This window comes from Pristiophorus japonicus, chromosome 11, assembly GCF_044704955.1.
Source record: "Pristiophorus japonicus isolate sPriJap1 chromosome 11, sPriJap1.hap1, whole genome shotgun sequence".
NCBI lineage: Eukaryota > Metazoa > Chordata > Chondrichthyes > Pristiophoridae > Pristiophorus > Pristiophorus japonicus.
This window is the reverse complement of record NC_091987.1, coordinates 36748541-36763952: the sequence shown is the minus strand read 5'-3', so window position 1 is coordinate 36763952 and position 15412 is coordinate 36748541. Positions and strand designations below refer to the sequence as shown.

General features: G+C 42.0%; 1 protein-coding gene across 12 annotated transcripts in view; it reads right to left on the bottom strand.

Moving 5' to 3' along the window:
- dmd (dystrophin) overlaps positions 1–15412 on the bottom strand; it is a 2299423-nt gene that overhangs the window by 1055065 nt on the left and 1228946 nt on the right. For all 12 annotated transcript variants that reach the window (XM_070893344.1, XM_070893337.1, XM_070893339.1 and 9 more), the window contains one exon: positions 14454–14636. In XM_070893344.1, the coding sequence (XP_070749445.1) occupies positions 14454–14636 (183 nt within the window). The remainder of the gene's footprint in view (positions 1–14453; positions 14637–15412) is intronic.

Genomic DNA, 15412 nt, shown 5'->3' with positions numbered 1-15412 from the left:
CATAGAAATATTAGTCCTTTAATCTCCATTTAATAATTTAGTTACCACTCATTCAGATACAATAAAACAAGGATTTAGGAAAAGATCATTAATTTAAAACATATGCTCATTTTCTTCTGAAATAGTCATTTGTTTTGAAATTCTGTTTTAAAAGAAAGTCAGTAATACAAGCTCAAATATTACACGTTACCCCGTTCTTCCCCCACCACCCACCACCCCCACTCCAGCACAGAAATCAGATAATTCTGCGAGGGTGATTTTAAATACAACTCACGTTTCCTTAACCTTACACAATGTAACAGATCAGAACCCGTGTCGTTGTAAAAAGCAGAGCAGGGAATTGCACCGGTGTTTTTTTTTTTGTATGTGACTTTTTCCGCAAAATGTACTATTTTGTAGGTTTTTAAATGGACAACAAAACAGAAATATAGTGTTGCGTCACAAATGTTCCTTTAAAAGAGAAGTTTTTTTCCCCAACTTGACATGAATTTTCACAATGAACATCATGAGGACAAGTATAAACAATAATTTAAAAAATGAAATGTGAATGTTTCCCATTTCTTTTCAAAACCAGGGAAAGCAAAGGCCAGTGTTATCCAATTAAAGTGAACTATGATGTGGTGAAATTTCATTTGTAGTAAAAATAAAAACTGCAAGGCTCCAATTCACTTTCCATGTAATCAAATGTAGTAATACACATGTACAATTACTCGCTGCCTGCAGTGGAAATCAGAGTGCTATTCTTTTATTGTTCAGCCCACTAAAAACAAAAGGTCAATTGAAATCAATACCTCCATTCATAATGAAAGCCGATAAATTATTGTTAGTGATATCAGCAATAAAAACATTTGATGCATTGTCTATCACTGTAATGCAGCCATTAACCTGTTCATTTTAAATGTTACTGCACCTCCATTAAGATAGCAGACAAAAGAATGTCATATAAACATATCATACTTTCATCCATTAATATCCCAACAGCAATTTGTAAAGAAAAGAAAGAACTTGCACTCTTAATGATCTCAGGACATCCCAAAGTACAATGAAGTACTTTTGAAGTGTAGTCACTGTTGTAATGTAAGGAATCGCAGTAATCAATGTGCAAGGTCCCACAAACAGCAATGAGATAACAACCAGATAATCTGCTGGTAGTGATATCAATTGAGGGATAAATATTGACCAGGACACTGTGAAAACTCCCCTGCTCTTCTTTTAATAGTACCATGGGATCTTTTATAAGCACAGGACAAATAGGGCCTCGGTTTAACATCTCATCCCAAAGACGACACCTCTACTAGTGCAGCACTTCCTCAATACTGCAGTGTAGTGTCAGCCAAATTTATGTGTTCAAGTCTCTGGAGTGGGATTTGAACCTTCGGACTCAGAGGCGAGAGTGATGCAACTTAGCCAAGGATTACACCTATTTCATAGTTATAATCCTTTTCAGGTCAGGACCTAACCCCCAAAAATAAATAATGCATATCTAGAAACCATACTTTGAAGTATTGTCAAGAATGTATTAGCCAGACTTGCACTTAGTGTCTTCTCCATTTCCAAGTGTGAGTCAAAAGAACTCAAACAGCAGGTGCCCAATATTGTGACATTTTATTTGAGCAAATAAGAGTCACAATGAAAGGGTTGCACTTTACTCCATATGCAACACAGTAGGGAGCAGGATGCTAAGTACGAATCAAAACATTAACTATAGTTAGGTTTTACTACAAATGATAAAATTAAGTCAGATTTAGTTCATTAGCCACAAGTGCTGGGAACACTGGAAAATAGCAGCCAATGCAAAGAACATCATTTGCATGAATATAGTGCATTTAATTCACAAAAACATCCCAAGACGTTTCACAAAGTTGTGAGGAAAATGGACGTCGAACCAAATGAAGAGAGCTTAGGAAAGGTGACTGTAAGTTTGGTCAAATACATGGGATTTTCCAGGGGTCTTACAGGAGAAGTGAGTGGAGAGGGGGAGGGGTTTCGGGAGGGAATTCAAGACAAGGTGGCTAAAAGGCCAGCTGCCAATGATAGGGTGAAGGGGGGGTGCACAAAAGGTCAGAGAAAGAGAGTTTAGGGGAGGGAAAGTTGTAGAACTGGAGGAGATTACAGAGACAGGGAGAGGTGAGACCATGGAGTGCTTTGGAAACAAGAACGACAATTTTACATTTGAACACTGGGGGACCAGGAGCCAATGTAAGTATTGCACAAAAAGGTGATAGGCAATCACAACTTTTGTGGGATAGGAAATGGGCAGCAGATTTTGGAATGAGCTGAAGTTTATGGAGGATGAAGAATGGAAGGCCTGCCAAAAGACCGTTGAAATAATAAAATCTGAAGGCACAGATGAGGGTTTCAGAGGTAGATCAGCTGAGGTAGTGCAGAGGCCTGTAATATTATGGTGGTGGAAGTAAAGAAAGAACTTCCATTTATGTAGCATCTGTCACAACCTCAGGGTGTCTCAAAACATTTCAAAGAAAATGAAATACTTTGAAACACAGTCACTTTTGTAATGTAGGCAAATGTGGCAGCTAATCTGCACACAGCAAGGCCCCACAATATAATCAGATATCCTGTTTTTGGTGGAGATGGTTGAGGGCTAAATGTTACCCAGAACACTGAGAGAACTATTTGGCTCATCTTCAAAGAGCATCATGGCATCCTTTATGTCCATCCGAGAGGGTAGATGGGGTCTTCAAGTAATGACTCATCGGAAAGCTTTTTATTATGTAAAAGTCGACTTCATTTAATTTAGTCGAATTTAAGTCAAAATTTACGTCTTGCAAAACAAAGGAAAAAAGGCAAGTAGGCAGTTTTAAAGAGAGAGAAGATATACTATTGGAAGCTCATTTTGGGATTGAACAGGGCATCAAGGCTGCCAACAGTCTGGATCAGCCTTAAACAGAGGTCAGTAAGTGGCTATGGTACCAAGTTTGTGGCATGGCAAAGAACAACGGCCGGAAATTTCTGTACCTGGGCAGCCCTGCGCGTTACCCGGCCATTTGAAATGGTGCGGGTCTGATGACGTCATCCGTGATGCGTTTTCAGCCGGGATATTTAAAGGACCCATGGGCACATTGCATTTGAAGGTTCATCTAGGCTTATGCAGGTGCCATACTGGAGCTTTTGAGTGAGAATGTGATAGTGTCGATAGAGAGAGAGGTAAATATGACAGCACAGAGGCAGAGGGCTGCACTCAGATGACTCCGTCCAAATACTTGCAGAACATAAGAACATAAGAATTAGGAACAGGAGTAGGCTATCTAGCCCCTCGAGCCTGCTCCGCCATTTAAAAAGATCATGGCTGATCGGGCCGTGGACTCAGCTCCACTTACCCGCCCGCTCCCCATAACCCTTAATTCCCTTATTGGTTAAAAATCTATCTATCTGTGATTTGAATACATTCAATGAGCTAGCCTCAACTGCTTCCCTGGGCAGAGAATTCCACAGATTCACAACCCTCTGGGAGAAGAAATTCCTTCTCAACTCGGTTTTAAATTGGCTCCCCCGTATTTTGAGGCTGTGCCCCCTAGTTCTAATCTCCCCGACCAGTGGAAACAACCTCTCTGCCTCTATCTTGTCTATCCCTTTCATTATTTTAAATATTTCTATAAGATCACCCCTCATCCTTCTGAACTCCAACAAGTAAAGACCCAGTCTACTCAATCTATCATCATAAGGTAACCTCCTCATCTCTGGAATCAGCCTAGTGAATCGTCTCTGTACCCCCTCCAAAGCTAGTATATCCTTCCTTAAGTAAGGTGACCAAAACTGCATGCAGTACTCCAGGTGCAGCCTCACCAATACCCTGTACAGTTGCAGCAGGACCTCCCTGATTTTGTACTCCATCCCTCTCACAATGAAGGCAAACATTCCATTCGCCTTCCTGATTACCTGCTGCACCTGCAAACTAACTTTTTGGGATTCATGCACAAGGACCCCCAGGTCCCTCTGCACCGCAGCATGTTGTAATTTCTCCCCATTCAAATAATATTCCCTTTTACTGTTTTTTTTCCCCAAGGTGGATGACCTCACATTTTCCGACATTGTATTCCATCTGCCAAACCTTAGCCCATTCGCTTAACCTATCTAAATCTCTTTGCAGCCTCTGTGTCCTCTACACAACCCACTTTCCCACTAATCTTTGTGTCATCTGCATATTTTGTTACACTACACTCTGTCCCCTCTTCCGGGTCATCTATGTATATTGTAAACAGTTGTGGTCCCAGCACCGATTCCTGTGGCACACCACTAATCACCGATTTCCAATCCGAAAAGGACCCATTTATCCCGACTCTCTGCTTTCCGTTAGCCAGCCAATTCTCGATCCATGCTAATACATTTCCTCTGATTCCGCGTAACTTTATCTTCTGCAGTAACCTTTTGTGCGGCACCTTATCGAATGCCTTTTGGAAATCTAAATACACCACATCCATCGGTACACCTCTATCCACCATGCTCGTTATATCCTCAAAGAATTCCAGTAAATTTAGATAAACATGATTTCCCCTTCATGAATCCATGTTGCGTCTGCTTGATTGCACTATTCCTATCTAGATGTCCCGCTATTTCTTCCTTAATGATAGCTTCAAGCATTTTCCCCACTACAGATGTTAAACTAACCAGCCTATAGTTACCTGCCTTTTGTCTGCCCCCTTTTTTAAACAGAGGTGTTACATTATCTGCTTTCCAATCCGCTGGTACCTCCCCAGAGTCCAGAGAATTTTGGTAGATTATAACGAATGTATTTGCTATAACTTCCGCCATCTCTTTTAATACCCTGGGGTGCATTTTATCAGGACCAGGGGACTTGTCTACCTTGAGTCCCATTAGCCTGTCCAGCACTACCCCCCTTGTGATAGTGATTGTCTCAAGGTCCTTCCTTCCCACATACCCGTGACCAGCAATTTATGGCATGGTTTTTGTGTCTTCCACTGTGAAGACCGAAGCAAAATAATTGTTTAAGGTCTCAGCCATTTCCACATTTCCCAGTATTAAATCCCCCTTCTCATCTTCTAAGGGACCAACATTTACTTTCGTCACTCTCTTCCGTTTTATATATCGGTAAAAGCTTTTACTATCTGTTTTTATGTTTTGCGCAAGTTTACTTTCGTAATCTATCTTTCCTTTCTTTATTGCTTTCTTAGTCATTCTTTGCTGTCATTTAAAATTTTCCCAATCTTCTAGTTTCCCACTAATCTTGGCCACCTTATACGCATTGGTTTTTAATTTGATACTCTTCTTTATTTCCTTGGTTATCCACGGCTGGTTATCCCTTCTCTTACCACCCTTCTTTTTCACTGGAATATATTTTTGTTGAGCACTATGAAAGAGCTCTTTAAAAGTCCTCCACTGTTCCTCAATTGTGCCACCGTTTAGTCTGTGTTCCCAGTCTACTTTAGCCAACTCTGCCCTCATCCCACTGTAGTCCCCTTTGTTTAAGCATAGTACGCTCATCTGAGACACTACTTCCTCACCCTCAATCTGTATTACAAATTCAACCATACTGTGATCACTCTTTCCGAGAGGATCTTTTACTAGGAGATTGTTTATTATTCCTGTCTCATTACACAGGACCAGATCGAAGATAGCTTGCTCCCTTGTAGGTTTTGTAACATACTGTTCTAAAAAACAATCCCATATGCATTCTATGAATTCCTCCTCCAGGCTACCCCATGCGATTTGATTTGACCAATCGATATGTAGGTGAAAATCTCCCATGATTACTGCCATTCCTTTTTCACATGCCTCTATTATTCCCTTGATTATTGTCCGCCCCACAGTGAAGTTATTATTTGGGGGCCTATAAATTACGCACACCAGTGACTTTTTCCCCTTACTATCTCTAATCTCCACCCACAATGATTCAACATTTTGTTCATTCGAGCCAATATCATCTCGCACAACTGCCCTGATATCATCCTTTATTAACAGAGCTACCCCACCTCCTTTCCCTTCTTGTCTATCCTTCCGAATTGTCAGATACCCCTGTATGTTTAATTCCTAGTCTTGGCCACCCTGCAACCACGTTTCTGTAATGGCCACCAAATCATACCCATTTGAAATGATTTGTGCCGTCAACTCATTTACTTTATTTCAAATGCTGCGTGCGTTTAGGTAAAGTGTTTTAATACTCGTTTTTAAGCCATGATTTTTAGTTTTGACCCCTCCTACAGCCCCTTTATATTCATACATATTGTCCCTACTATCACTTTGTGGTTTACACTTACCCCAGTGCTATTCTGCTCTGTTGCCTCCAGCCTTTTGCATTCTTTCTTGGGGTCCTGTTCATCTGCGCTCTCACCCACTCTAACTAGCTCAGAACCCTCTCCTGGGTTCTGAATACTCCTCGCATTGAGGCACCAAGCTTTCAGCCTTGCCTTTTTATTACACTTTGACCCTTTAGAATTTTGCTGTACATTGGCCCTTTTTGTTTTTTGCCTTGGGTTTCTCTGCCCTCCACTTTTACTCATCTCCTTTCTGTCTTTTGCTTCTGTCTCCATTTTGTTTCCCTCTGTCTCCCTGCATTGGTTCCCATCCCCCTGCCATATTAGTTTAACTCCTCCCTAACAGCACTAGCAAACATTCCCCCTAGGACATTGGTTCCAGTCCTGCCCAGGTGCAGACCGTCCGGTTTGTACTGGTCCCACCTCCCACAGAACCGGTTCCAATGCCCCAGGAATTTGAATCCCTCCCTGCTGCACCACTGCTCAAGCCAAGGAGTGAGAGCACACAGAGAAGTCCTCTTCCCTTTGGATGGGAGGAAGAGACATCTCCAGCAGACCAAAGGAGCCTCGTTCCAAATAGCAGAGGAGGTCAACAGCTGGGATGTTGTCAGGACCTGGGTGCAGTGCCGCAAACATTTCCATGATCTCATTAAATCAGGAAAGGTAAGAGCAAAACAAAACTCAACTTTACCTTGCTGTGCCTCTCATCATATCCCCATCACTCTGCCATCCCAAACCTATTCCTGCACATCATAACTCACACCAACATACCTTGCACGTCTACTCATCCCTCTCACTCTATCTACATTATCACATCCCCATCTGACTAACCACCCCTCACACTCACCCTCATCCCAATGCAATCATACCAACTAACACACAAGGAGGCTATTTGGCACTGGCACCGCACTCCATTATAGTCACCCTCTAAAGAGGATATCCATCTATTCCTCACACTCATTCCATCACTCTCACCCAAACTTCTCATCTTTCCCTCCTTGCAGTAGAAGAGAGCCCACACTAAGAGGGAAAGGGACAGAACCGGAGGTGGCCATCCATCATTGGCCGCCCTAACATCGCCCTGGAAGTCTCGGGAGTCGCAGAGTCGCTGGAGATGGGAAACTGAGAGAGGGGGACATCTCAGCTACCTGGTGACAGAATTACATCTCATACAGGCTCATGGCACACATTATTATGGGGACTGGTGTCAGCAGCTCGTGAATGTTCATCATGTGCATAATGGTATTGTTACCCATTCTTAATATGACATTTCCAAATCATCTCTTTACACTCCCACAGGTCCATAAAATGACCCCCCCCACCACCCCCCCACCCCACTGTCCAGGAAGAATAGGAAGACAACTCCTCAGAGGACACACATTCACCAAACTTGAGTCCACTCAGCCCCAGATCATCCAGTGTACAATGCCTCTGTCGCGATATTTGCTTTGTACAAATAGGGGCCGTACAGCCAGGAAAAAGTGGTCGTTAAAGAGCGGAATCGCCTCGAAAGGAAGGTAAGTTTTTATCCTTATTTATTTCAGCATGTTTTCATTAGTTTTAAGAGTGGGGAAGTGTGTGTATGGATCGGAGAAGTTTTAGTTCTTTTTTTTCTCCGTTTTTTTCCCAGCATGGCAGCAGCCTCCCGTCGGGAAATTCAGTCGGCCTCCTGAGCTCCTGCCCGAGGATAAGTGTGCAATACCACTTTTTAGCGCTACTCTCTCATCTTTGGTCGTAAAAACTGAATTTAGGACTTTGAGACTGCACCTAACGTCTGGTGCTAAAATCAGCACTCAGGCGGTGACACTGCCTCAAAAATGGCCATAAGAAATTTCGATCCCTCAGCTTTGATACAATATGTGAATGTGGATGACATCACAGTGAGTGTAATCTCCAGACACTTGCATTTAGCAGGAGTAGCACCAGATAGCCAGAATGAGTGAGCATCCCAGCCCAGGAATTGTATAATTCTAGGCAATGATTTATATATCATGCTTTAAAATAAGATGCATCTTATACACTGAATTTTACAGGCGAATGATAATATTGAAGGATAGTGCAAGAGTTCTTTCTGCAGCATTCTGAAGAAATCAGAATTTTAGAAACCAAACATTAATAAATATTTTGCTGGAGATGGCCATAAGATTCACAGATCCTCTGTTCATCTTGATTAAAGCAAGAAACTAACTTAGTGGAGAAGGTGGGTTTGGATCTGCAATTTCGCATGTGGCGAGTTCTCAGTGCTCTATGTGGAGGGGTATAGAAAGAATAGGGTATTGGTGAAGCCGCACCTGGAGTACTGCGTGCAGTTTTGGTCACCTTACTTAAGGAAGGATATACTAGCTTTGGAGGGGGTACAGAGACGATTCACTTGGCTGATTCCGGAGATGAGGGGGTTACCTTATGATGATAGATTGAGTAGACTGGGTCTTTACTCGTTGGAGTTCAAAAGGATGAGGGGTGATCTTATAGAAACATTTAAGATAATGAAAGGGATAGACAAGATAGAGGCAGAGAGGTTGTTTCCACTGGTCGGGGAGACTAGAACTAGGGGGCACAGCTTCAAAATACGGGGGAGCCAATTTAAAACCAAGTTGAGAGGGAATTTCTTCTCCCAGAGGGTTGTGAATCTGTGGAATTCTCTGCCCAAGGAAGCAGTTGAGGCTAGCTCATTGAATGTATTCAAATCACAGATAGATAGATTTTTAACCAATAAGGGAATTAAGGGTTATGGGGAGTGGGCGGGTAAGTGGAGCTGAGTCCACGGCCAGATCAGCCATGATCTTGTTGAATGGCGGAGCAGGCTCGAGGGGCTAGATGGCCTACTCCTGTTCCTAATTCTTATGTTATTATGTTAAATAAAACTTCTAACATGGGGAAAGAGCAATTCTAAGCTCTGTTTCTTGTTTAGTTTAACAGCTGATGGTCAACTTAAGAGTGGCATTGATGAGCTGATCACCTGCCTATCTCAGGCCTTCAGGTCAGGGAATGATATGCATCATGGGGGAAACTACAAAGGAAGATAAAAAATAACTTTAAAAAGGACAATTACACTACCAATTAGAAAAATGAACTACAGATTTGTCCCAAGGAATTGCTTAATATTTGAAAAATGTTCAGAGAAAATTAAAAATCATCACAATCTGTCATTGCTAAAACTTATACAATGTAATTCTGTGGATCTATTGTATACTGTCAATAGGTTGTATGTGCACAAAAAGCATTCAGAAAACAAGAACCTCAATATAAATAAGCAGAATGCATAGCACCCAACTGCAATGATTAACTGTTATACCTTTCACGAACCAAACTAACATAACGGACCTCTGATTTTATTGCTCAATATTTATGTAGTTGGATACGACAATAAAAGTCTCTCTACACATGGGTCACTAATTTCTGCAGGGGTTCTCCCGATTGGCTGCTGTAACTTCAGTGGAAGATCTACGGAAACCCCAGAGAGGAGCAAAGGGATCTCGGAGTACAAATACACAAATGACTAAAAGATGCGACACAGGTTAGCAAGGCCATAAACAAAGCAAACCAAGCACCTGGGTTTATTTCCAGAGGTCTGGAATTGAAAAGAAGGGAAGTTATGCTAAACCTGTTTCGAACCTTGATTAGACCACACTCAAGAGTACTGCGTACAGTTCTGGTCACCATATTATAAAAAGGACACAGAGGCACTGGAGTGTTGCAGAGAAGATTCACAAGAATGATACCAGAAATGCAAGGATATACATATCAGGAAAGGATGAACAGGCTGGGTTTCTTTTCTCTTGAAAAAAGGCTGAGGGGTGACTTAAAAGAGGTCTCAAAAAATTATGAAAGGTTTTGATAGAGTGGATACAGAAAGAATGTTTCCACTTGTGGGGAAGAGCATAATTAGAGGCCATCAATATCAGGTAGTCACCAAGAAGTCAAATAGGGAATTCAGAAGAGAAATCTTTATCCAAAGAGTGGTAAGAATGTGGAACTCACTACCACAGGGAGTGGTTGAAATAATAGTTTAGATGCAATTAAGGGGAGGCTATACAAGCATATGTGGGAGAAGAGAATAGAGGTTATGGTGATAGATTTAGATGAAGAAAGACGGGAGGAGGCTCGAGTGGAGTATAAGCGAGGCATGGACTGGTTGGGCCGAATGGCCTGTTTCTGTGCCTGTAAGGGGGGAAAAAGTACACTTGAGGGGGTGCAGACTTCACTTAACATCTATGAATGGTGGTGGAGGGTTAGACCCACCAACATGGCCCCACCCATTACTTTAGCAACAGTGAGCACTACCAGGGTCCCGACCACCACACCCCCAGCACCACAAACGTGTCCAACTATGAACGCTGGGGCAAAAGGGGGATTGATAAGGCAGACCAAGGATAAGATACACTTCGGGGTATGTCAGCGAATAAATTTAACAGACTTAACCATCCCCAACTTCTGCGGGTCAAACACCATAAGCCTGTATTGGCACCTGACCCTGTGAGCACTTGAAGGCCCTGAATCAAAAACTTTGAAGTTTAATGTGCAAAGAGGGTCAGGTAAAAAGCGGGACCAGGGAATAAAGAAGAATACTAGAAATGGTAGGCACGGGATACGTGGAGGGATTCGTGGCGGGAATTGCGACGGTAAACACGATAGACTTGCACATGGTAGATGATTGAGTTGACGCCCTAACACGAACCTTACAGGGATTGTTGGAGAGAAATGAGGATATAATAGGTTTTGTATTATCTATACCACAGTATGATATGACAAAGGGAGATCCTCTATACCAAACAATGTAGGAGAAATTTGCATGTGGTCCCATGACAATCGAGAAATGTAACTGAAGAGAACAACAGTACTAAGAGTCTCAGCATAAATGATTGTTATAAAAATAACCAAGTTGTTTTTTGTCGAGATCCACTACGAATGATCAAAGATGACTGTGGATATGACCAAGTGGACGGGTGCACTTTGCATATCACCCCCCCCCAACACGGGACTACGAAATGCACCATTATGGATATTGACTTCTGCTTTACTCCGCTTGACGAGACAGATATAAATGGGTTTATTATAAACTCTGAACTGAAAGAAGAAACCATCAATGGGACAAGAATAGACATTATCTGAGAAGGGTATGAGAAGGCCATCGGGCCGTAAGGAAAACTGATACTCGAACTGAACGAGGAACAAATTCGACTGAATAGAAGAAACAGAGGATACCCCAGGCTGAGCAGAATTCGACAACATAGAGAATACCCCAGGTGGAGGAAAGATAGAGGAAACAGAGGATACCCCAGACGGGGCAGAATTCGAACACCCAAACAATGGAATGCTGGACTCAATGTGTAAGTGCATCTATGGATACGGATAGTGTCAAATGTACTGGTTTTAGTGCAAAGGAAATCATCTTGTTAGTATTATCCTGTAAAAAGTGTGACTTACGTAAGAGGCAGGTCCTAGCCCATACTATAGTTAAAACATTGAATAAAGGGAAATTAGGCAGTCCGGCAGAAAGGACTTAATTAGTATAACCTTGATGGGAAAGCCAACAGGTAGGTCCTGCAGCTCGGGAGGGAGCGCTACCCAAGCGAAAGGACAACCCTGGAAGCTCACCCATGAGGACGTAATTGGGAGATGGCCTATCTTGGGCATATAGCCAAGGGCCATTAGGGGGAATTGTAAGGGGGGGGAAAGTACACTTGAGTAAGAAGGTTAAAGGGAATTAGAATGTTCTGAGGAATCGGGAGTTCCTCTGTAGCACGGTATGGATTGTAATATTGACCGGTTATGTATAACCCGCTTATGTATGTAAAGCACGCTTATACACTGGGCTTGTAAGAAGGGAATAGCGAAGCCTGATGGGTAATGAACCATTCGTGGTGTGAACATTAATATAGATTTACATAAGCAAATCCACCAAGGGCAACAGTCTGGAACATAGACTGTAAACAATTAGTTCGGGACTCTCGGGAAGAGATAAGGAAGTCAGTATTTTGGAACAAGAGTTACTTCACATGTCATAGGGACTGTGGCAAAGCTCACATCACTGAACAGCATGATTGACATGTGATGAGAGATGGACAGGTGGGAACGAACCACTCAGAGCTAGTCTGATAAGAGCCAACAAATCAATGTAACTTCGCTGATAGCAGTAGACCAACTGATGATTTTGTAGGAGGGTAGCTGCCCTCGAAAATTTGTATAATTGTAATTGAAACCTCTTGTACTTTGAAGGTTCCACGTTTGAACTTGCCCTTGCATTTGCTCGAAATAAACTAGTTGTACTGAAGGTTTCATTTGACTGATTCCGTGGTCGTTAAACGGGCAGGGGTGTCGATTCCTTATATCAGGGAGTCCACCTTTAAGGAGAGAAGTCTTCTTTCTACCCCAACAGTGCCCTATATCCTATGTTACTGTGTACTTACTATCTGTAATATGCATTGCTATCTGTAAAATAAAGCATCTTAATAAATCATATCTGGCCTTTCAATAAAGTGTTTCTCAGTCTACCTTCAATAGAGGTACATGTGAGGAGGACACAAGAGAAAAACAAGGGGACAAGAAATTCAACATTGTTTTGCCCATTATTTGGGTGCAAAATAAAGGTTGTGGAGTCCAATTTGGGTTGCGATCTATCATATTCGATCTCCCTCAGAAGTGCACTGGTTGCCAAATTAGAAGCAGGCACCGTTTTGGTGAGCTTGCAGTGCACTTGCCTGAAATAGGCATCAGGCATCTTGCATTGGGATCCTAACACTGGTTGCAGGACCATGGTTGAAATTGGTGTACAAATAGGTGGAACTCCGCCCGTTATACCTTAAAGGGACTGCCGAAGGCCGTTCAAAAAAGAAAAAGCCAGAAAATGTAAAAAAAGTTACAGGAGTGCACTTCCAGGCTCCACAAAAATAATGCAGGCTGCCATCTACCTGGGCTCATCCCCTCCCCACCCCCTCCACTTTGCCTCCCCTCCCACTCCCAGGACCCACCTGTGGGCCAGCTCGGCGCTGGAGCTAGCCGAAATACAGCAGGCCCAGATTGGCGTCCGGAACTTGCCTGTTTAAGTCAAATAAAGCCCAATTCTGATTGGCTGTCAGGGTGACGGGCACGATGCAGTCACTTCACTGACTTGTTGCAGGTTTTGGGTGCAGCAAGTCCAATTTCTCAGCCAAATATTCAATGCATATCTCAATGAGGGTTCTACTGTTATACCCACATTAGATATTGGGGAGAGTACAGGCATACACCTGAATATAAGATGCTCAAACCACTTACAGGCTTCACCAGCATTGCTGTACTCAGGAGTCTATCGAAAGCAGACCTGAAACTTGTACTCAAGCTTGTACTTAAGCTATCTATTTAAATAATACACAGGTTCAAAGTATCAATATTTGACATAATTCTGGGTGAAAAGTCAAGTGAAAAAGCAAATAATATATTTCATACTGATATTTAGTTAAAATTTTCTAAAACTTTAACTATCAAATATGTGCAGTGCACAAATGTTGCTAACTCAATGTCAGAAGGTTTGCAGCCAGGAATGTCAGAGAGAATATGAAAAGGCGAATCAGACACTGAGATGCGAAGGAAGAAATAGAATACTGCTTGTGGTTTTATTGAGAAATCAGGTGAAGGGCCAAGGCCCATAGTGCATGCCACCAAAGTTCCGAAACAGAAGAAGAGAAAATTGGGTAAATCAAGAAGTATATAATATTGTGGGCTTTAAAAAGCTGTGGATTATAGGAGGAAGTAAATATTAAGGAAGTCCAAAATTTTCAACAGTTTTATATTACCAATAATTTCTAAATTCTAAAAAATAACCATCAATACCACTTATCCAAAACGAAGTTGCATGGAATGAACACTTTACATGACTGGTACTTATCTGGGATTATGGAATGCTGCATCAATTCAATCTTCAAACATGCTGCTCAGATTCTGCATGTTATGAGAGGATGAGGCAAATTTTAAAAAAAATCATGTATTTTACCTCTGTGTTAACCAGAAACTTTTCATTCTTATGTTTGAGCTTTTGAATAGTTGTGTTTTACAGTCCCTGAAAATCAGTTTAGGAAAAAAATCATTTTGCAAAGATGGAACATCTGATACAAACTCTTAAAGTTGCATTTGCTTTCAAGCAAACACAACATTGGCAATAAAAAAAAATCATTCTTTTTATGCATGGGTCCATCTTGGCAAACACTGCAAGCAAATTCTTAAAGCTTGCTTTGGGAAACTCACAATTTGTGCATAGTTCAATCTTCGATATTGAGCAAATTTGCTCTCAATGTCATTCCAGCGTTTGTTGAGCTGGATCAGCTGCAGTTCCAGTGCCTTGGCAGCTCCTTCCTTTGACAGGCTCTGTGCTTGCCTGCACACTGCATTCAGGTCTCCTCTCTTCTCCTCCAGTTCAGCATCCATCTCCTAGTGAGCAAAACCATAGGGCCCCAGTGCAGTTAGCTAGCTATTGTGTCATTTTGTTGAAGTAAGGCTAAACAATGAAACTGAAATAAAACATTTTCAACTTCAGAGCTATTATTCTTGCATGAGCACGTCATGATTTTATCATGTAACTGGTTAAAAAGGCAATGTCCAAAATAACATGAGACTTCAAAAAAAAAATCTCCCCAGCTTTTCTAAAAGGTGTTAAATCCAAGCCACAATTAGCTCTGCAGAATCTCATCCAAGTGGCCAACCTTCACGTGTGTACCTAGACTTGGTGCATTTAACCTGAAAAATTGAATATTTTAAATAACTGTATGTAACATTTTATTTACAACTATTTGAAATAGTCAAATGAAACATGAGCAGCTTGCCTGTGAGATAATGATCGCCTCAGCCCATACCTTCCAAAGTGACTCATCTGACTCCCTGGCCGAGGCCAGATGCAGCATGCACTCACATGTATGTATGATGGGCTTGGCTTTCTCTCAGCTCGCTGCTTGGTAGTTGTGGCGCTGATGCAATGTGAACCCCAACATGGCTGTCAAAAAGCAACCAACTGCTTTACATATAGGAGGTGGCCACCACTCCCCCAGGTCAAGTCCAGGGTTGGCATATCTGAGCTTTTTCCATAAGCTTACATTTAGTTTGCCTCAGCTGGAGACAACTTTTGTGATTCTTGGCTTGGAATTGCTGGTCCAAATGTAATTGTAAAACTCTACAAAGAACATTGCCTTCTTAATTTCAAAATTACTAAT